The sequence below is a fragment of the Cricetulus griseus genome, chromosome 4 (assembly GCF_003668045.3).
Source record: "Cricetulus griseus strain 17A/GY chromosome 4, alternate assembly CriGri-PICRH-1.0, whole genome shotgun sequence".
Classification (NCBI taxonomy): domain Eukaryota; kingdom Metazoa; phylum Chordata; class Mammalia; order Rodentia; family Cricetidae; genus Cricetulus; species Cricetulus griseus.
Window position 1 is genome coordinate 134,146,347 of NC_048597.1, and position 21,088 is coordinate 134,167,434.

At 48.6% G+C, this 21,088-nt stretch overlaps 2 protein-coding genes across 4 annotated transcripts; both read right to left on the minus strand.

Moving 5' to 3' along the window:
• Window positions 1-350: 350 nt before the first annotated feature.
• Window positions 351-3,238, minus strand: Cdkn2d (cyclin dependent kinase inhibitor 2D). Of its 2 annotated transcripts, XM_027411514.2 has the most exons (3): window positions 3,134-3,238; window positions 2,706-2,861; window positions 351-1,237 (listed from the first exon to the last, which is right to left on the minus strand). In XM_027411514.2, exons 2-3 carry the CDS (start codon window positions 2,844-2,846, stop codon window positions 878-880), a joined length of 501 nt encoding a protein of 166 aa, XP_027267315.1. In that variant the 5' UTR covers window positions 2,847-2,861; window positions 3,134-3,238; the 3' UTR covers window positions 351-877. The 2 variants fall into 2 exon arrangements, with proteins under 2 accessions (XP_027267315.1, XP_035299398.1); XM_035443507.1 differs by lacking the exon at window positions 3,134-3,238 and having other exon boundaries at window positions 2,706-3,072.
• A 3,046-nt stretch (window positions 3,239-6,284) lies between these two features.
• Window positions 6,285-20,624, minus strand: Ap1m2 (adaptor related protein complex 1 subunit mu 2). 2 transcript variants are annotated; one of them, XM_027411516.2, is made up of 12 exons: window positions 20,583-20,624; window positions 18,833-18,989; window positions 18,609-18,676; window positions 15,266-15,396; window positions 15,028-15,175; window positions 14,824-14,950; window positions 11,557-11,699; window positions 11,393-11,464; window positions 9,247-9,405; window positions 7,911-8,036; window positions 6,806-6,881; window positions 6,285-6,307 (listed from the first exon to the last, which is right to left on the minus strand). In XM_027411516.2, the coding sequence occupies exons 1-12, from the start codon at window positions 20,622-20,624 to the stop codon at window positions 6,285-6,287; spliced, it is 1,272 nt and encodes a 423-aa protein (XP_027267317.1). The 2 variants fall into 2 exon arrangements, with proteins under 2 accessions (XP_027267317.1, XP_027267316.1); XM_027411515.2 differs by having other exon boundaries at window positions 11,557-11,705.
• Between the last annotated feature and the right edge of the window lie 464 nt (window positions 20,625-21,088).

Sequence of the window (21,088 nt, forward strand, 5' to 3'; positions counted from 1 at the left end):
CGCAGCCACGGGCCAAGCCTCTGCGGGGAAAGGCCACAAGCCACCGCCCACCCTTCTCCACCCAGCCGCCTCCCGGCACCCAGCTGACATCTGGGGGCCCCTTTCTCCACTCGCGGTTTCCTGCCTCCCTTCCGTTCTGACAGCACCCGACCGCTGCCCCACCCAGCTCAGTTACCCGGACGCCCTGGGAATGACCATGTCGCCCCTTCACCCCACAGCTCCCACAACCACGCCATCCCCCAGTTTCATCCCACCCACGTCCTGGAACCAAATCAGAAGTCACCCTCACCGTCGTCATGCCTAAGTCTTAGCTTAATGAGCCAAAACATTAAATGATCACACAAAACAATTTCTTTCCATAAAGCAATAAATATATATATATTTCAAACTCTGTACAACAGACTGGAAAACAAGCTTCCAAGAAAAAAATTAACCCACACTATCTTTTTAACTGATTCGAAACGTTTTCCCCTCTCCCTCCCATGCCCAAAGTAGGTGGCTCACACTTAGGGCTCTCTGAGCACAGCCTTCCAAGGTCACCAGCTTCCAGGAGCTCAGGAGACGATGACCTCACTCTGAGGCTAGGGCTTTAAACCTCTGCCCTGAGGTCTCTGCGGCCAGGTGCAGGGAAAACTGAACCGTTTAGGCGGCTGTTGCCTGTAGGAGCCCCTGCTCTGTCCAACACACCAAACGGGGTGAGAAAAACACATGAGAAAGTCCCCCAAACACACTCACTCAAGAAACCAACACCAATAAACCACAAAATGCTCCTCCCACTCCCTTCTTCAATGGATGGGAATAAAGAGCGAAAGTTTCTTTTCTTCTCTGTTGACTTGTAACCCAGTGAGGCTCCTTGGCTGGAGACAGCGGCCCTGGGTCACATTGGGATCACCATGTGTCTCTGCAGGATGTCCATAAGGTTCTGATCTCCTCTCTGCTGGGCCAACTCCAGGGGGGTGAGACCCGAAGTGTCCCTGTGATGGAGGTCAGATTCGGGAGCCAGGAAGCTGACCACAGAGCTATGGCCCTCTTTTATTGCCAGATGGATGGGGAGTGACCCGGTGCCGTCCAGGGCATTGACATCAGCGCCATGCTCCACCAGGACCTTCAAGGTGTCCAGGAACCCAGTGCGAGCTGCATCATGCACTGGACTGGTACCAGAGGCATCTTGGACATTGGGGCTAGCACCTTGCTTTAGGAGTTCCAGAGCAACTGCTGGACTTCCAAACATCATGACCTATGGGGGTGGGGAACAGAAAGTCAGGAGGTTCCCACTGGAAAGTGGTCAAGCAGAAAGAGAGGTCTACCAGAAATCCAGAGTGCCAGTGAAGGGGCCCTTTAATGAACAGGGACACCCCAAGAGAGACAGGCCCCCAGGGAGCTGCTTGGGACCCCAGAAAACAGGTTCTTTGGAAATAAGGACCATACACACACACACACACACACACACACACACACAGAGAGAGAGAGAGAGAGAGAGAGAGAGAGAGAGAGAGAGAGAGAGAGAGAGAAAGAGAGATCATTTACCAATACAAAAGACTCTAACTCCAAAAGTGACTCTCATGAAAACTTTAAGGGGCCAGGCATAGTGACCACTCCTGTAATCCCTGCACTTGGGAGGACGAGCCAGAAAGATAGCCTCAAATTTAAGGCCAGCCTGATACAGAGTGAGACCTTGTCTCATAAATAAAAAAGTAATGAAGAAGAAAGAGAATGAAGGGAATGGGGAAAGGAAGGACAGGAAGGGAGGGTGAAAACTCTCAAGGATCCAAGAGCCTCCCTCAGGGACAGGGCACCCCCATATGGGAGATCACTAGAGCTGTTAAACCCCTCCAGACAATGCAACCTTGTTTTCTGAGAACTACTTAGAATTTTTGAGAAAAAAAAATGCTCTAGAGAATTTGGATCCCCTTTCTCTAGGGAAAAAATTTTTTTGTGTGTTTTTTTGTTTTTTTATTTATTTATTTTTTTCGAGACAGGGTTTCTCTGTGGCTTTGGAGGTTGTCCTGGAACTAGCTCTTGTAGACCAGGCTGGTGTCAAACTCACAGAGATCCTCCTGCCTCTACCTCTGCCTCTGCCTCCCTAGTGTTGGGATTAAAGGAGTGTGCCACCAACACCCTGCTAGGGAAAAGTTTAGACATAGGCATGATGTTCAGAATATATGTGCACCCATGAAAAAGTGGGACCCTGTACAAAGTCCACCCCAAATTATGGGGCCGTCAAGCAATAGGTTTTTTTTTTTTTTTTTTTTTTTTTTGTAACTGGGGCACTCAGAAGATTAAAAAAAAAAATCCACATCACTTTCAGAAATGAAGACTTCCCCCACCCCCAAATAACCAGAGACCCTTAAAAAGGACTCCTACAAAAAATAGCTCTATCCCTTGGAGGAGCATCCTACCTTCCTGAGATCGAATGCCTTCTTAGAGGCCCTCCCAAAATTTGAGCTGTCCGCAAAGACTGGAATGAAAAGAAGCTGAACCACAACCCACCCACGGAATAAAAGTCTGCAGCAAAACTGAATCTTTTAGGCTTGAAGACAAGGGATTCTTTAGAGCTGAAAAGTCATCCTCTCCCCGTGCCCCCCCCCCGCATTACCCCACCCAACATTGGTGCAAACAAGGAATGGTCCTCAAGGGGATCACCAAGCCGGGTCAGGAGACAAGGAAGGATGGGGTGTGGGCGCCGGGTGTCAGACAGGCCTCACCTGCAAGGCCGTCTTGCCAAAGCGGTTCAGAGCGTCAGGATGCACCAGCTCCCGGTGCAGAAGGCGGCGCACCTCTTGCACGTCGCCACGGGCCGCTGCGCCACTCAGCCGGTCGCCGACGCGGACTTCTTCCAGGAGCATCGTGACGCGGGTGGTCTGTGAAACCCACCCAGCCCCAAGCCCAGTCCAGGTCAAGGCTGTGGAACCAGCAAGGGCTGGATCGGAACACGAGGGCTTCCTTTCCCTGGGGCTGTGGCGACACTGGGGCCTACTCTACGGCTACTCCCCTGCCGCAGACCCTTGGCCCTCGGTCCCGCACGACCCCGGCTCTCGCACCCGGCTCCTCCCCCTGTCACCGTGAGAGGCCGCAGGGAACCCCGCCCAACCCTTGGGCACCCGCCCCTTGGGCCGGGTCTCCCCAGACTCACCCTCCCTCCTCCGCTGGCGCAGGCGGGGTCTGCTCTGAGCCGGCGCTCGCCGCCTCCCTAGACAGCCTCCAGTGGGCGGAGCTAGCGCGCCACAGGCCCCGCCCCACAGCGCCCTTGTTTTCTTACAAACTCGCTACAGAGTAGCGGGAGCCGGTGTGCCCAGCACCCGACCTCCATGCGTCCCGCCTACCGGCGACCTCAGCCAATCATCGTGCGTTACTGGGAAGGTTTGTCTCGCCCAGAGAGGTGGTGCATCTCGTGATTGGCCAGCGGGCGGCAACCGGTGTGGCTGCCCGCCACCGCAGGGGGTTTGGTTTTTCAAACCCGACTGGCGGGCGGCCGGGCGGGAAAGAGAGGGAAGACTTAACTGATCCCGGGAGAGGGGTTGGCTGGCGCAGGCTGATCTTGGGTCTTTAGCGCCTCCAGGAGGAATGGAGGGAGGGTTGGAAGCTCCCAGAACTCGAACGTTCGTTCTATTCATTTAGCTCTCTTACTATGCAACTGGGAACTTAGTTCATTCATTCGACTGCTGGGTTAAAGGGATGGACGCTGGGCGGTCAAGTGCGCGCTGTCTAACGATTTTTGTTTGCTTTAAATTTCTGAGACAGGGTCTCACTGTGTAGCCTTGGCTGGCCTGGAACTGTGTAGATCTGTCTGGCTTCAAACTCAGATAGCCACCTGCCTCTACCATCCATGCTGGGATTAAAGGAGGGGGCTCTAGTTTTTTTATTTTTTGTTTTTAAAGAAAGGGTCTTGGAGCTGCAAGATGGCTCAGCGGCCAAGAGCATTTGACGTCCTTGTAGAGAATCAAGAATTCAGTTTCCAACATCCAGGTCACAGCTCTCAGTTATACATAACTCCAGCTCCAAGGGATCCAACGCTCTTGACATCTGCACATATTACATAATAGACAAACACCCACATATTCACATGATTTTCTTTTTTTAAGTGTTTTGAGATAGGATCTTACTATGTAACTCTGGCTGTCTTAGAACTCACTATGTAGACCAGGCTGGCCTTGAACACAAACAGATCTGCCTGACTTTCCTAAATGCAGGGGATTGACGGTGTGTACCAGTACACCTGGCAATTCTTTTCTTTCTTTCTTTCTTTCTTTCTTTCTTTCTTTCTTTCTTTCTTATGTGCATTGGTGTTTTGCCTTCATGTATAGCTGTGTGAAGATGTTGGATCTCCTCAAACTGGAGTTACAGACAGTTGTGAGCTGCTACGTGGGTGCTGGGAATTAAAACCACATCTTTTGGAAGAGCAGCCAATTCTCTTAACCGCTGAGCCATCTCTCCAGCTCTGCAATTTTCTTTTAATTTTTTAAAAAGGGTATCACGTAGCCCAGGCTGGCCTCCAATTCCTTATGTAGCTAAGGATTATACACAAGCCTCCTGAATGCCACTCCCAAGTGCTATTACAGACTCAGTCCATGCAGTGCTGGGGGTGGAACCCAGGGCTTCATGGGTGCTCAGCAATGACTAACTGATCTATAGTCACAGCCCCTTAACAATTTTTATTGAGAGCCGGGCGTTGGTGACGCACGCCTTTAATCCCAGCACTAGGGAGGCAGAGGCAGGCGGATCTCTGTGAGTTCAAGGCCATCCTGGTCTCCAGAGGAATGCCAGGATAGGCTCCAAAGCTACACAGAGAAACCCTGTCTCAAAAAATAAACAAACAAACAAAAAAAAACCCAATTTTTATTGAGACAAGTTCTCAGCGTAAGCTGGCCTCAAAGTTACTAAATCTAGATTAACCTCAAACTCCTAATCCTGCCTTTACCTCTTGATTGCTGGATTACAGGTATATACCACCATGCCTGGCTTAATTTTGGACATTAAGCACCACACACTGAAATAGACTAAAGTTAGAAACTGTAGCTGGGCGTGGTGTTGTTCTCCTTTAATCACAGCATTTGGGAGGCAGAGACAGGAGGATCTGTTAGTTCAAGGCCAGCCTGATCTACAGAGCAAGTTCCAGGACAGCAGGACAGGCTCCAAAGCTACAGAGAAACCCTTTCTTGGAAAAAAAAAGAAGATAATTTAAAAGAAGAAAAAAAAAGCATAGGTGGTGAGAAAAGAACCTAGAAAAGTTCTAGCTCAGGTTAAGCAGTCCATTGCAGCTGGGCATTGGTGTTGCAGACCTTTAATCCCAGCACTCAGGAGGCAGAGGCAAGCGGATCTCTGTGAGTTTGAGGCCAGGCTGGTCTACAATTCAAGTTCTACAACAGCCGGGACTATTACACAGAGAAACCCTGTCTCAAAAACAAAAAACAAAACAAAACAAACAAACAAAAAAAACAAAAAAAAAACAAAAAACAAATCAAAAGTATTATACAATAGTAACCAGGCTGACTGAAGGGTCACTGCATTTGTGTAAAGGCCCTCAGGGTCAAAAGCATCTGGAATGATGTGGAAAAGTTAAGAGGAAGAGCAGGAAGGTGGGGAGGTGGAGTGATGTGCAGACCAAACCTGGGACTGCAGTAACTTTTTACTTTTAACTAGATGGGAAGGGCACCATTTAAGCAGGGCAATAATGTACTGACAGATTCCCCCCAACCCCAAACAGGGTTTCTCTGTGTAGCTCTTGTAGACCAGGCTGGGCTGGAACTCACAGAGATCTGCCTGCCTCTGCCTTCTGAGTGCTGGGACTAAAGGTGCCACCACCTGACAGGTTTTACAGCAACCTCCCAGTATCTACTGAGGGGATCAGAGTGACAGGGAATAAAGGGGAGGGTGCAGAGGACCTGGGGTGGAAAAAATGGACACGCCCATCTAAGCAGGTATGGTCATTCCCAGTCCATAGTCAAGAAGCACATTCACAGCTGTTAGATTTATTTTAATGACACCCTAAAACTCAGATAGAGGGCCAGCAGGGCCTTGGCTCAGCAGGTATAAAAGAGCCCTAGAGCTAGCCCAAGGCAGATCATTTCAAGAAGGCACTCATGGATGGGGAGGGCAGCTCAGACCCTCTTATTTCTTCATATAAAACCAGGATGGGAGAGCTCAAGGGTGGGGGACACAGAGAAACCAATCTAGACGGGTGAGAGGTACAGGGGGTTGTTGCAGCATGAATACACACACACACACACACACACACACACACACACACACACACACACACATCTAACCCCCACTTCTTCTCCCTTCTAGCTGGTACGAAGTTGATAATCTGCAGAAAAAAAATGAGCAGGGATTATCTGAGAATTGAGAAAGGGGAAAGAGAGAGTCCTCCAACACTCACAAAATCTATCCTGGGTCCTAACACATAAAATCACCCTTGGAAATATTTTACTATGCTTAGGGCTTACAGGCTTGGGTCATGGGGTGGCTGAATGATAGTTCCTACCTATCAGGTGTAAAGCCCTGGTTTCTATCCTATTGCCGTGCTTAGATCAAGATGGCTTCCACACAGACACCTCCCTCTGGTCAGCACGCCCATATCCAGGCAGCATATGGAGATCAGTATCCTGTTCAGACCTTATCATCACCTTGGAGCAGGCCAACCACCCCATTCTAAAGATGTATAAGCTGAAGCCCAAGGAAGCATGGTAAGGGTCTGCTTTGGGGCTAAGCATGCTTTAGTACTGTTGAAACATAGCATCAAAGTCATCAGTCCCCGTGTCCCCCATCTCCTTAAGCTCACTGTTTCAGAGAGCCCGGCTCTTACCCCCACTCTGGGTGATGTAGCGGACCCAGGGCAGGGCCTGGTATCCACTTTTCTCAATGATCTTCATGTAACGGACCTGGAAGGCAATAAAAAGGAGTGGCCAAGGATTAGGGAGGCAGCTCAGCAGTAGTGCTTCCTTCTGGAGTCACCTGTGAGGAACTGGGGTATGACCCATGGGAGAGTCCCTACCTAGCATGTCCAGTCCCTGGGTTCAATCCCATTATGGGGGAAGGGGGATATTAGGAGGGGGAGGTGACTAGAGGCAGAAGGAAAGTGACAAACCGTGTGAAGAGAAAACATGCAGGACACACTTAAGGATACAAAATAACACAAGCTGGGAGTCTCTGGGCATGACATGTGCAAAGAGGAAGTGATCCAGGCTAGTAGGAAAAAGGAAGTACAGAGGGAAGATACAGGACAGAGTGGGGACAGGGCAAGAGAATGGAGAATACCCCGACAGCAGGTGCCAATGTGAGTGGTGGAGAGGGAAGAGCCTCAGCCTGAGAAGAGAAGAGGCCACATTCCCAGGCAGAAGACAAAGAAATGGAGAACTTGGCATGTGGACGTGTGACTTTCCTAGATCTTGTGAATTTAGACAGAAGGATGTCATAAGTTTAAGGCCAGCCTGGGTTGTGTAGTGAGTTCAAGACCTGTCTGCACTCAGTGATTCCTTAGCTAGCTTGGGTTACAAACAAAATAAAAATGCCTGTGTGGCGGTGCATGCCTCCAATCTCAGCACTTGGGAAGCAGAGGCATGTTGGTTTAATGACAGCCTGGTCTACATAGTGAGATCCAGGTCAGCCTGGCTACAGTGAGGCCCTGTCTCAAAAAAGTGGGCTGGAGATGGCTCAGATCTCTGGCTGCTCTTCCAGAGGACCTGCATTAGATTCCCAGCACTTATATGGTAGATAGCAATACTCTGTAACTCCAGGTCTAGGGGCTGTGACACCATCTTCACACACATGGTATACAGATAAATATGCAGTCAAAATACTAATACACATAAAACAAATAAAAGCTCAAATGAAAAAATAAGATGTAAGATGAGAGGTGATTGAGGCCAAGAGGGAGGAAAGTAGGGAACCTCCCTACCCTTGTTTCTCACCTGGATGCCAGAAACGGTAAAGTATGGAATCTCAAACTTGACCCCGATGGGTGGCCGGCCCTCCACCTCCTCAGTTTCCACGCTAGGGAGCCCAAAGTGGGCACGCATCAAGTACTCCTTGCCCCCCTGTGGACACACAGAGGCGTCACTCTCTGGGTAGTCCCCCTCTGTCTCTCAGACCACCCTCACAGCAGGCTCCATAGAGACCTGACCATTCAGACTTTAAAGTCAAGAGTGCTCACTAAGACCCATAGGAAAAGCCTAACTCTTGTCTCTTAGTCTGGAGGAACACAGATCAAATCCCCAGTGGCTGGGTTCCATTGCAGATGGCCATAGTTCCAGCTACTTTGGAAACCAAAGCAGGAGTATCAACGATTACAAGTTCAAGGCCAGTCTGGGTTACTGAGTGAGACCTTGTGTCAAGAAGCCAAGGGCCAGAATTTAAGAATAGTGGTAGAACACTAGCAGGCTGTTCAAAGCCCTAGGTTTCACTCCCACAGCGGCATGTACGCATGAATCACTAACGCTGGGGCACAACTGTGACTCAGTTGGTATAGTGCTTGCCTAGCACACAGCTCTTGTTCTATCCCCAGAACCACAAAAAACCAGGCGTGATGGCACCTGTAATCCCAGCACATGGAGGTAGGGGGAAGACCAGGAGTTCAAATCCTTTCTTGGCTATATAGGGGATTAGAGAAGAGCTTGAGTCACATGAGACCTTGTCTCAAAAAACTAAAGGATTGGGCTGGAGATGGCTCAGTGGGGAAGAACACTTGCTGCTCTGCCAGAGGACCCAAGTTAGGTTTCCAGAATCCACAAGGCAGCAGCAAGCTCAATTCCAGTGCCAGAGAATCGAATGCCTTCTCTGACTTCTGTAAGCACAAGGCACACACACGGTGCACACACTATACACAGGGAAAATACTTATACATATAAAAAAATCAATAAGTCAGCTGGGCAGTGATGGCTCATGCCTTTAACCCCAGCACTCCAGAGGCAGAGGCAGAGGCAGGCAGATCTCTGTGAGTTTGAGACCAGCCTGGTCTACAAGAGCTAGTTCCAGGACAGTCTCCAAAGCCACAGAGAAACCCTGTCTTGAAAAACAAAAACAAAAAAGTCTGAATTCTTTATTCTCCTGCCTCCACCTCCCAGATGGGAGGAAGACAGATGCAGCCACACATGGAATGTGCCAATCTAGAACCAGACAGCCTGGCTTCCCTTTTCATCACCTCCCATGAATAGCCACGTGCATACTGATGACCTCATGTGGTACAGGCAAGACCCACCACTATGGAAGTCCACTCTCACCCTGGGCCCCACCTTTCTCAATACTTACAGGGAAGGACTTGATACTCCAAATGACAACATTCTTCTCAGGCACATACTTGGCACTGCCCACACTGGTCTTGAAGCGTGGGGAATCTGCATCACTGGGTACAGGCACAGATATTTCCACACCATTGGCCACTGACTGCTTCTTAAATTGCCCCTTAGCCTGCCAGGAAAGAGCAGGAGGCAAAAAGAATCCTGAGCAAGATTAGTGGTGGATATTTGTAAACCCAGCTACTCTGGACACTGAAACAGGAAGATGTCAAGTTCAAAGCCTGCCAGGACTATAGAGAAAGTGTTCAAGGCCAGCCTGGGCAACTAATTGAGATCTCTTTTGGAGATACAAAAGGGAAAAAAAAGGATGGTAACTATAGCTTGGTGCAAAGTGAATGGCTAGCATTCAAGAAGCCCTGATGACATCCTTGGTCAGAAAAAGGGAAGAGAGGAGGCTGGTTCGTTGGCTCAACAGGTAAAGGCACTTAATGCCAAGTTTAAGAACCTGAGTTCAAACCCTGGGAGCCACATGTAAAAAGAGAGAACCGATTCCTGTAAATTGTCCTCTGACCTCCATGCCATAGGCCTACCCATACACATACATATACACATATACACATATACACATACACATACACAAAAGAAATAAAATTAAGGGGCTGGAGAGAGGGCTCAGGGGTTAAGAGCACTGCCTGTTCTTCCGGAGGTCCTGAATTCAATTCCCAGCAACCACACAGTGGCTCCCAACCATCTGCAATGTAGTCTGGTACCCTCTTCTGAACTGCAGGGACACATGCAGGCAGAACACCAACCAAGGGGCTGGAGAGATGGCTCAGAGGTTAAGAGTGCTGACTGCTCTTCCAGAGGTCTGAGTTCAATTCCCAGCAACCACATGATGGCTCACAACCATCTGTAATGAGATCTGGTGCCCTCTTCTGGTGAGCAGATATATATGGAAGCAAAATGTATACATAATAAATAAAATTGAAAAAAAAAAACAACCAAAACAAATAAATAAATAAGTAAACAAATAAGGATCCATGTGTGATAGCAAACAATTATGAAGGCAGCACTGGGGAAGTAGAAGCAGGAAGAGCATGAAGATAGTACTTCCAGGTCATTCTGAGAAGAAATGGTTGACAACCCTCCTTGAGGATTTATGTGCAGTTAACAGCTGCAGCAGGGAGGATTCACCAGGCCCTGCCTGTCAGACAGGATTGATAGACAGTTAACAGTTGCTGGGGAGAGAGACATTCTTCAGAGGTGTGGACACTGGTAAGGCACCCACAGCCGTGTAAACAACTCCCATGAAACTCACTGGGTCACAAAAAAGAAAAAAAAAGAAAGAAAAAAAAAAAAAAAACACATGGAAGTAGAAATGGGACCTTGGGAAGGTAGAGGTCAGCAGACTGGGAGGGGCCAGAGGGTGAGGGGTGGACATAATTAATGCATCATGTGTCTTCGTAGAGCATCTACTGCTGTCAATAGACACCATGACCATGGCAACTCTTTTTTTTTTTTTTTAAAGATTTTATTTATTTATTTATTATGTATACAACATTCTGCTTCCATGTATATCTGCACACCAGAAGAGGGCACCATAGCTCATAACAGATGGTTGTGAGCCACTACATGGTTGCTGGGAATTGAACTCAGGACCTCTGGAAGAGCAGTCGGTGCTCTTAACCTCTGAGCCATCTCTTTAGCCCTGACCATGGCAACTCTTATAAAGGAAAACATTTAACTGAGATGGCAGCTTATAGTTCAGAGGTTTAATCCAATATCACCATCATGAGACATGGCATTGTGCAGTGAGATCTTGCTTCAAAAAAAAAAATAGAGGGGCTGGAGAGATGGCTCAGTGGCTAAGAACATTGGCTACTCTTCCAGAGGATTCCAGTTTGATTCTCAGCACCCACATGGAGGCTCACAACTATCCATGGCTCCAGTTCCAGGGGATCCAGTGCCCTCTTCCAGTCTCTGTGGGCACCAGGCAGGCAAACTCTGCAAATCAGACATACATGCAGGCAAAACAGCCACACAAAAATTAAGGGAAAAGGGGGTTAAAAACAAACAGAAACCTCATGCCCAGCCAGGAGCCTTGCTGGGCAGAAGGCGCCATGGAACCTCTGCTGAGAAAGCCTTCCTCTAGAGCTCACCTTGACCATGATCTCCACTCGGCTGTGGGAGAATTTCTCAATGACTGACTCAATCCAGATCAGGGGCTTGACCTGCCGGCAGACAAGAAGGCAGTTCTCAGACTCTGATGTCAGCCCTTGGTCCACTACCCACCATCTCCTTTGTGCTGGGCTCCCGGGCTCACCTGGGTGCTGAGGCGATAGGACATGAGTTCAAAGTCCCCATCCGGGGGGATGAAGGAGATGGTGCGGTCATTGTCAAAGCGTGAAAGCCTCACACACTGGTGGAATTTCACATCTTCCAGTTCCACAGACTTGTTCTTGCTGCCTGCAACTCGGAGTGGAGCAAGCAAAGTGACCCTGGGGCTGAGGAGAGCACTCAGCCCCACCATCCCTACTGGCTGCTACCTTCTGTAGGTCTGCCGAGGAAGCCCAGGGCCTGGGCTGAGTGGTGGTGGTGGTGGGGGGGCTGAAACAAGCCCAGAGTCTGCCTCCCACCCCTACGCTTCTGTTTTCTGCTTTAATTTTATTTGGAGTTTTTTGTTTTCTAAAAATTGTGGTAGGGTTTTATTTTATTTTATTTTATTTTATTTTATTTTATTTTTTTGAGACAGGGTCTAACGTAATCTTGGCTGTCCTGAAATTCCATTTGTAGACCAGGTCAGCTTCCCAATCACAGAAATCTGCCTACCTCTACCTCTTAGGTAGTGGGATTAAACACATGAGCCACCTCGCATGACAAAAATTTTAGTACTTTTAATTAGATGGAGGTTTGTGTGTTTGGATGATTGTATGTGTATGCATCTGCTGGAGGCCAAAACACGGTGCCAGAGCTCCTGGCACTGGGATTGTGAATGGTTGTAAGCCACTGGCTATAGGTGCTGGGAACTGAACTCTGCAGGTGCAAGAAGTGCCCTGAGTCACTGGGCTGCCTCTCCAGGCCCTTCTTTCTCCTTTGTGTGCATATGTGTCCTGTAAGTATATTGCACGTATGCATGTACTATATGGATTCATGTGTAAACTCCCTAACTTCTTCCCTAAATTATTATTACATGTATTTATTTACTTGGAGGTGGGGCATGCTGGTCCTAGTGCAAGTGGAGGTCAGAAAACAATTTATAGAAGTCAGCTCTCTCTCCACCAAGTGGGTCCTAGGGATGGAACTCAGATGGTCAGGTTTGCTGGCAATCTCACTGAGCCACGGCCCTTTTTATGCTTAACATTGCTGTGGGTTTGTCTAATGTGTGTGAGCATGGCTACATGGCTGCCATCCTTCTCCCCTCCCATCTTGCCAAAGATCAGGTCACTTGTTTCTCTTCTCTCATGTCATCCAATCTAGCTAGCCTACAAGCTTCTGCAAGATTTTCCTGTCTCTGCCTCCACTAAGTATAGGATTGCTTAGACTTCTTGGGGCTATAGAGATGGTTCAGTGGTTAAGAGCACTGACTGCTCTTGTAAAGGATCTAGGTTCAATTCCCTGCACCCACATGGGGGCTGACAACCTTCTATATATAACTAACTCCAGTCCCTGGGAATCTGACACCCTCCTCTGGCTTTTCTGGGCACTGCACACACATGGTACACATACATATATACATACATACATATATACATACTTACATACATACATACATACAGGCAAAATACCCACAAATAATAAACAAGTAAACACATAAATAAATGAAATCTTTAAAAGGAATGCTGAGATTTCAGATGCATACCAGCACTTCCAAGTTTTTCTGCCTGGGTTTAGGGATCTCATTCAGGTCGTTGTGTTTGTGGCCAAGTAATTTCCCTGCTGAGTCTTCTCTCTGGCCCTCTGTTTTATCTTTTAACACAGGGTGTCTCATTCAACCTGGAGAACTGGCAAACAGGGCTGGCCAGAGCACTCTGGGGTCTCCTGCCTTACTCCTCCAGTATGACAGAACAGATAAACACCACCATGCCCACTCTTTGTATTTTATTTTTGGGGACAGGGTTCTACCATGTAACCTTGGCTGTCCTGGAACTTGTTATGTAGATCAGACTGACCTGACAGAGATCTGTCTGCTCTGCCTTCTACATGCTGGGATTAAAGGCATGCACCACTACAGCCTGGCTTCTATGCCTTTTTTTGTTTTTGTTTTTTTACTTTATATGCTTTAATATTTTGCCTGTATGTATGCCTGTGTGAAGACATCAGATCTCGGAGTTACAGAGATATGAGCTTCCATCTGAGTGCTGGGAATTGAACCTGGGTCTCCTGGAAGAGCAGCCAGTGCTCTTTTTAACTGATGAGCCATCTCTCCAGTCCCCTATGCCTGCTTTTTTGTTTGTTTTCTTTTTCCAGACAGGGTTTCTCTGGCAAACAGGGCTGGCCAGAGCACTCTGGGGTCTCCTGCCTTACTCCTCCAGTATGACAGAACAGATAAACACCACCATGCCCACTCTTTGTATTTTATTTTTGGGGACAGGGTTCTACCATGTAACCTTGTCTGCCTTGGAACTCACTCTGTAGACCAGGCTGGGCTCAAACTCACAGAGATCCACCTGCCTCTGCCTCCCTGAATTGCTGGGATTAAAGGTGTGCACCATCATTGCCCTGCTATACCTGCTTTTTATTTGTGTTCTAGGGATCTAAACTTAGGTCTTTATGTTGGTGTGCAGGTACTGTACTAGCTGAGCCAATTCTTCGGTTCCTTTTCTTTCTCATTTGTATCATTTCTGCTTTTGTTTCTTTTGTGTTGGTGTGATGTTTTGAGATGGGGTCTTATGTAGCCCAGAATGGCCTCAAACTCACTAAGTAGCTGAGAATTACCTTGAACTCCTGCCTCTACCTTCCAAGTTCTTGGATTACACTATGCTTGACTTCGTCTTTGTTTGTTTTTATTTTACATTGTGGTGCACTCGCGTGCGTGCGTGCATGTGCGTGTCTGTGTGTCTGTGTGTGCACACATTAATATGTATGTGCATATGTGTACATGGACACCAAAGGACAATACCACGTATCTTTCCTCAGATGTCATCCTCCTTGTTTTTTTATTTCTTTTCCTGAGACAGCATTTCTCCTTTGGCCTGGAACTTGCTGATTAGGCTAAACTGGCCCCCTTGGAATTCCTAGTGAATCAACCATCTGTCTCTGCCCACTTCTCATGACATTGAACTCTTAACCCTCCTGCCTCAGCCTCCAGAGTGCTGACATTACAGCATGGATTACTATGCCTGTCTCTGTGAGATGTTCAAATACTATTAACCTGTCTCCTTCCACTAGAATGTCAAGGCCAGAAACTGGCTTGGTCAGCAGCCAGCTCTCATTAACAAAGAAAGCATTTTCTAGGTGAACTTTGCTGCTGAGACACAAGGCTCAATTATCAGAGGGCATGTGAACACTTATCTTAGAACTGGCTGAAGCCTAGGAGGCCTCTAGTTGTTTTCTAGCCCATCCCTGGGAAGGGGATCCCCCACAATCTTACGGCCAGTAAGCTCAAAGAGCACTCTGTCATTGAGGCCCAGCCGCAGCTCTGGCATCCCAGACAAAAACACCTTCAGCTTGATGGTGCCCACAATCTCGCTGAGCAAGACACTGCCATTAGCATTGACCTGCAAAGGGGGTGTCCCAATATGGGGTGTCAACAGGTACAGAGTTCCCGCTCTTGCCCCCAGGACATGAAGCTCACCAGAAGGTTAACAGATTCTATGACATCAATGAAGACCTCGTTCTTTTTGTACTTGATCCCCTCAGAGCGCCATGACACAGCATTGGTGACTGTGGGTGGCACTCGAGACTTGCCCGTCTCCAGTTTGTTGCCCTGTTGTGTGATGTACCTATTGGAAAGAACAGTGAGACTCTACAGCTAAATCAGGGACACCTGGAGGGACCAGACTCGTGGTCACAGGCGCCCTCCCCGCACTCACTCCTGCAGGATCTTGCTGTCCGTGGTCTGCGGAAAGCCGAAGTCCATGAGCTCATCCAGCAGCTCGTACACAATGACAAAGTTATCTCGGATGCTCTCCTCTTCCAGCTCCTTAAAATACTCACAGAAGACCTGGGCATGGGGTCCCAGGGAACACACTCAGCCAGCCAGTAAGCAGTTATGGACCACCTACTGTGTGCCTGGGCTGCAAACAAAGAGACAGGCTTTCTCCCATGGAGCAATTTAATGAGGAAAAGTGATCATCAATCATATCCAACATGTCAGATGGGAAGGAGGAAAACAGAAGTGGAAACCCACACCTTGAAGAATCTTGACAGACAGCTAGAGAGGGTTTAAAATGGATTTTCTGGGTATGGGTGTGGTACAGGGATTGGAGGGAACAAACACCTGGCTACAGATCAAGACTACAAATGAGCCACTCTCCAGTCCCTCACTGGGGAATTCTATGCAGGGGCTTTACTGAAGAGCCACACCCCTGCCCTTCACTGGGGGATTCTATACAGGGGCTCCACTAAATAGCCACACTCCAGACTGTTTTTTGAGACAGGGTCTGGCTATGGAGCCTAGGATGGCCATTAACTTTCCATCCTTTTGCTATAGCCTTCAAAGCTCTAGAATGAGAGGTCTGATCCATCTTACATTCCCTAAAAATTTTTTTAAAAAGTGTGGAGGCCAGGTATGGTGGTTCATGTCTTTAATCCCAGCACTGAGGAGGAAGAGACAAGTGGGTCTTGCTGAGTTCAAGGCCAGTCTGATCTATATAGTGAGTTCCAGGACAGCCAAGACTAAATAGAGAGTCTCTGCTTCAACAAACAAAACAAACAAAAGTGTGGGCCTGAGAGATGCTCAGTGGTTAAGAGCACTGGCTGCTCTTGCAGGGAACCCATGTCCTATGTTCAATTCCCAGCACCAAGACACATAACTGTCTGTACTCCAGTCCTAGGAGATCCAACATTCCATTCAGGCCTCTATGGGTACTGCACACATGAGGTACACAGACATATATACAGGCAAAACACACATATACATAAAATTAAAAGTATGTAAACCTTCAATAAAGTGTATATCTTAAATATTTAAAAATCTGTGTTCTGGCTGGGCATTGGTGGCACACTCCTTTAATCCCAGCACTCGGGAGGCAGAGGCAGGCGGATCTCTGTGAGTTCGAGGCCAGCCTGGTCTCCAATGCAAGTGCCAGGATAGGCTCCAAAACTATACAGAGAAACCCTGTCTCGATAAAACAAAAAAACAAACAAAAAAAGTAAAACAGAATGAGTAGATGTAATTCTCTAGTACAGGAAAAACCAACATCAAAACAAAACAAACTAGAGAGAGATGGCTCAGCAGGAAAAGTCACTTGTTACCAAACCTGATGACCCTGGAACCCATGTGCTGGAAGGCCTGCTGTCCTCTGATCTGCACACCTATGCCTCATACACACACACACACACACACACACACACACACACTCACACACAAAAGAACTAACTGAATAAATGTAAAACATTCCAATATAAACAACTAGGTACACCTGTGATCCTTGGAGGTTCAAGGTCAGCTGGACTGCAGGAGAGGCAGTCCCAAGAGTACCTGAACAAATCAGACAGTCAGCTTCCTACTGTGGGAGGGATGCAAGAGATGCTACCACTATAGGATCTATAGGCCATTAATGGTTGCTAGGGATGGGAAGACATTGTGTGTGTGTGTGTGTGTGTGTGTGTGTGTGTGTGTGTGTGTGTGTGTTTGGGTGTGTGCGCGCGCGCTCCTGTCTGTGTGTGGTTTTCTGAGACAGGGTTTTCTTAGTAGCCCTGGTTGTCCTGGAACTTGCTTTGTAGACCAGATATCTGCTACCTCTGCCTCACAAGTGTTGGGATTAAAGGCCTGGGACACCACCATCTGGCAAAAACTTCTTTTTTTGAGACATGATTTCTCTGTATAAGAGCCCTGGCTGTCCTGGAACTAGCTCTGTAGAACAGGCTGGCCTCAAACTCACAGAAATCTGCCTGCCTCTGCCTCCTGAGTGTTGGGATTAAAGGCGTGCACCACCACCGCCTAGCAACTTTTTGCTTTAATAGCCTTCCAGAGCCTGCAGAGATGGCTCAGCCATTAGGACTGGCTGCTCTTCCAGAAGACCCAGGTTTGATTCCCAGCACCCACATGGCAGCTCACAACTATCTTTTAACTCCAGTTTCAAGGGATCCAGTGCTTTCTTCAAGCCTGCTTGGTTCACAGACATACATTCTAGCACACCCTTAAAAATAAAATAAATTTTTAAAAATTATCTTCTGCAAGGTGGTGGTGGCACACGCCTTAATCCCAGCACTTGGGAGGCAGAGGCAGGTGGATCTCTGAGTTTGAGGCCAGCCTGGTCTACAAATTGAGTTCAAGGCCAGCCAGGGCTGTTATACAGAGAAACTCTGTCTCAAAAAAACCCGGGGGGTGGGGGGTGGGCTGAAGAGATGGCTCAGAGGTTAAGAGCACTAACTGCTCTTCCAGAGGTCCTGAGTTCAATTCCCAGAAACCACATGGTGGCTCACAACCATCCATTACGAGATTTGATTCCCTCTTCTGGTGTGCAGATATACATGGAAGCAGAATGTTGTATACATAATAAATAAATAAAATCTTTAAAAAACAACAACAACAACAAAAAGGTTATTTAAAAGAAAAAAACCCAGGGGGGCTGAGAGGAAGGAAGGAAAGAAAACATTAAAAAAAAAAAAAACCTTCCGGATGTATGTAAGGTATACAAGTAACATAAACACATTTACAGAAGTCTTTGGTCTATCCCTAGGATGCCTCACTATACATATACACTATACATATACAAAGATTCTGACATCTGAAAACATCCGAGATCTGGCTCTCTCCCAGCACTAAGCATACTATTGCCCAGCCTGCAACTCCTGGAAGGGGAGATGGACTTAGTCAACATTTGAAGCTTGTTCTGATCAAATCCCATAGCCTCCTCCATTCTATTTACACCTCAACACTTTTTTGTTCGCTGTGTCCTCAGCTGGGGACAGTTCCTCTGTATTACTTCACCTCCACGGCCCCCTTTTCTGCTATCCCTTTCTTCCCTTCCCATTACACCAGAACCTCTCTTGGGTTCACAGGCACAGAAACAAGCGATTTGCTGAAGGTCACAGAGCAGAGAAGTGTGATCTCTGATCTGGGAGAGCCTCTTCCTAGCCCAGTTGTCAGAGTAGAGTGAGGAGGCTTTGATGGGCGGGGTCAGAAGACTGACTAAGGAGGCAACCAACAGGGTGAGCATACCAAGTAGAAAAGACAAACCAGCTAGCCAATGAGAGGCCAGTACCTACCTCCACTGTCTTGTACAGAAAGGAGTACACCAGAGAGGCATTGGCATTCTTCAGCGTGGTGGCCACCACTGGTACAGGAAGGTTAAGGAAAAGGGGTGTGACATGTCCCCTGCAGACCCCACCCCATTTCTACTGGCCCTTACCCCATGCACTGTGTAAACTGTTCTCAGTGCATTGCCCTCAGGATCCAGTTCCTGGCACTCCGGACCGGCAAGGGTGGATGCAGTAGAGATTGCTGTGTTTGATCCACAGGAAGTGCACTCGCCCATGGCTCAGCAGTGGCGCCAGCACGCCCTCCTCCTCACGCTGCATAAGCAGTGGCATGAAGTGGTCAATCTCCGTCATGGGTACATCACCTTTGTAGTTTCGGCTAATCAGGGGCTAAGGGTGGGTAGAGAGAACTCAGTCACCACCAGTACCCAACTTAGGGCACAGGGACTTACGATGTCCCAATTCTCTTCTCTCTTACTCTCCTTCTTTCCCATACACATCTGGCCTCTATTTTGTTTTATGGAGAGGATGGTGAGATAGTTCCTCATGTAGCCTAGGCTAGCCTTAAATACAAATGTAGCTGAGGATGAACTTGAACTCCTGATCCTCTGCTTCCACCTACCTAGAGCAACGATTACAAATCCTCTACCAAGTAAACTACATCCCTAGCCTGCCTTTCCTTCTCCTATTTTTTTTTTAATTTTTTTGGTTTTTGAGACAGGGTTTCCTAAGCTAAGGAGTGAATTTGAAGCAGGGCTAGGTAACTCAAACATTTCAAAACAAAAAGTAGAGGGGGGTTGTGAGAGAGCTCAGGGGATGAAGGGTCTTGCCACCAAGCCTGATAGCCTGAGATCCATCCCCAGCACCCACATGGTGGAAGGATAGATGTGAGTAAGAAGAGAGCTGGGTGGTAGGGGCGCAGGCCTTTAATCCCGGCACCCAGGAGGCAGAGGCAGGCAAATCTCTGTGAGTTCAAAGCTACACAGAGAAACCCTGTCTCAAAAAGTTAAAAAAAAAAAAAAAAAAAAAAAAAAAAGACAGCTTTTCACTTGGAGGCTGTCCTGGAACTCACTCTGTAGACCAGACTGGTCTCAAACTCACAGAGATCCACCTGCCCGGGTCTCCCGAGACAGGCACCACCACCGCCTGGCTCCCATTGTCATTGTGGGTTTTTTTGTTTGTTTGTTTTTGTTTTTCCAGACTTGGTTTCTCTGTAGCTTTGGAGGCTGTCCTGGAATTAGCTCTTGTAAACCAGGCTGGCCTCGAACTCACAGAGATCCACCTGCCTCTGCCTCCCGAGTGCTGTTAATCCCAGCACTCCCGGCGTCATTGTGTGTTTTTACAGGCATTTTTATTTTCTCTGTGTGCATGATGGGTGTGAGGTGGTGTGGGTTCACGGCTAGGGTGTATGTGGTCAGAGGACAATTTTGTGGGTTGTTTCTTTTCCCCTTACTGAGGTTTGAGGCTGAAGCTCAGGTCACCAAGCCTGGGCAGCCAGTGCCTTCACTCACTCGTTGAACCTGTTTGATTTTGAGGCAGTGTATCACGTAGCTCCAAATTCCCTCCTGCCTCCACCCTGCAAGTGCTGGAATTGTGGGTGTTTATGCATTGTTCTGGGATCAAACCTAGTCGGCTCACAACTGAGGCCCATGCCCAGCCCTGTCATTTTACTACAGGGCTCTAGTTTTCATCTACCGCTGTCACTGTCACTGCGGAAGGGGCCGGCAACTTGCAAGGAGAGTGTGGAGGCCTTCCTCCAGTTAGTTACACTGTGCAAATTTATCAAGCTCACGGGTTGTAGAAGGGCTGTGCTCACTGGTTCAGAGCGCTCGTATTCCCATTTTACATGCAGGGAAACTGAGGCAAGAAGCGAAGCCCCTTGCCACAGACGCGGGCTGGAGAGCGCGGGTCCCCAGCTCCGGGTCCTGCGCCCTGGGCCCGCGGCCTCCCCCGGGCTCCCTCAGCCCCTTGCCCCCTCCTCACCTTGCCCTTGACGTCCAGAATGAAGACTGCCGAGGCGGACATGGTGGCGGCCGTAGACGCCGAGAGGCGGGGGCGAGAGGCAGAGGCGGCGGCGCAGCTTCCTTCTTCCTGCGGAAGCTCCCTCACCCAGGTGAGGGAGGCGGCCAGGTGAGCGCGTCTTAAAGGGGAGGCCGCCAGGTGAGCGCGTCTTAAAGGGGAGGCCGCCAGGTGAGCCGCGAGGTAGGCAGCAGACGTCATACTGGGAAAGGCAGAACTTGGGGTGTGACAACTGCCCTGTCTCAGGTTCTTCTGGCGATGAAGGATGCCCGGGTGGATGAAGAGACGCCAGGACATTGATCCTTGGATCGGTCCACTCGCCCACCGCGCGTCCGTGGGTGTGTCTATTCAGCATCTCATCCGCCTACCCAATTATCCATCCGCCCACCACCCCCTCACACACCCGTCCCTCCACCCGTACACACCCGCGACCCGCCGGTCACCCTCCCACACACAGCCATCACTACCCC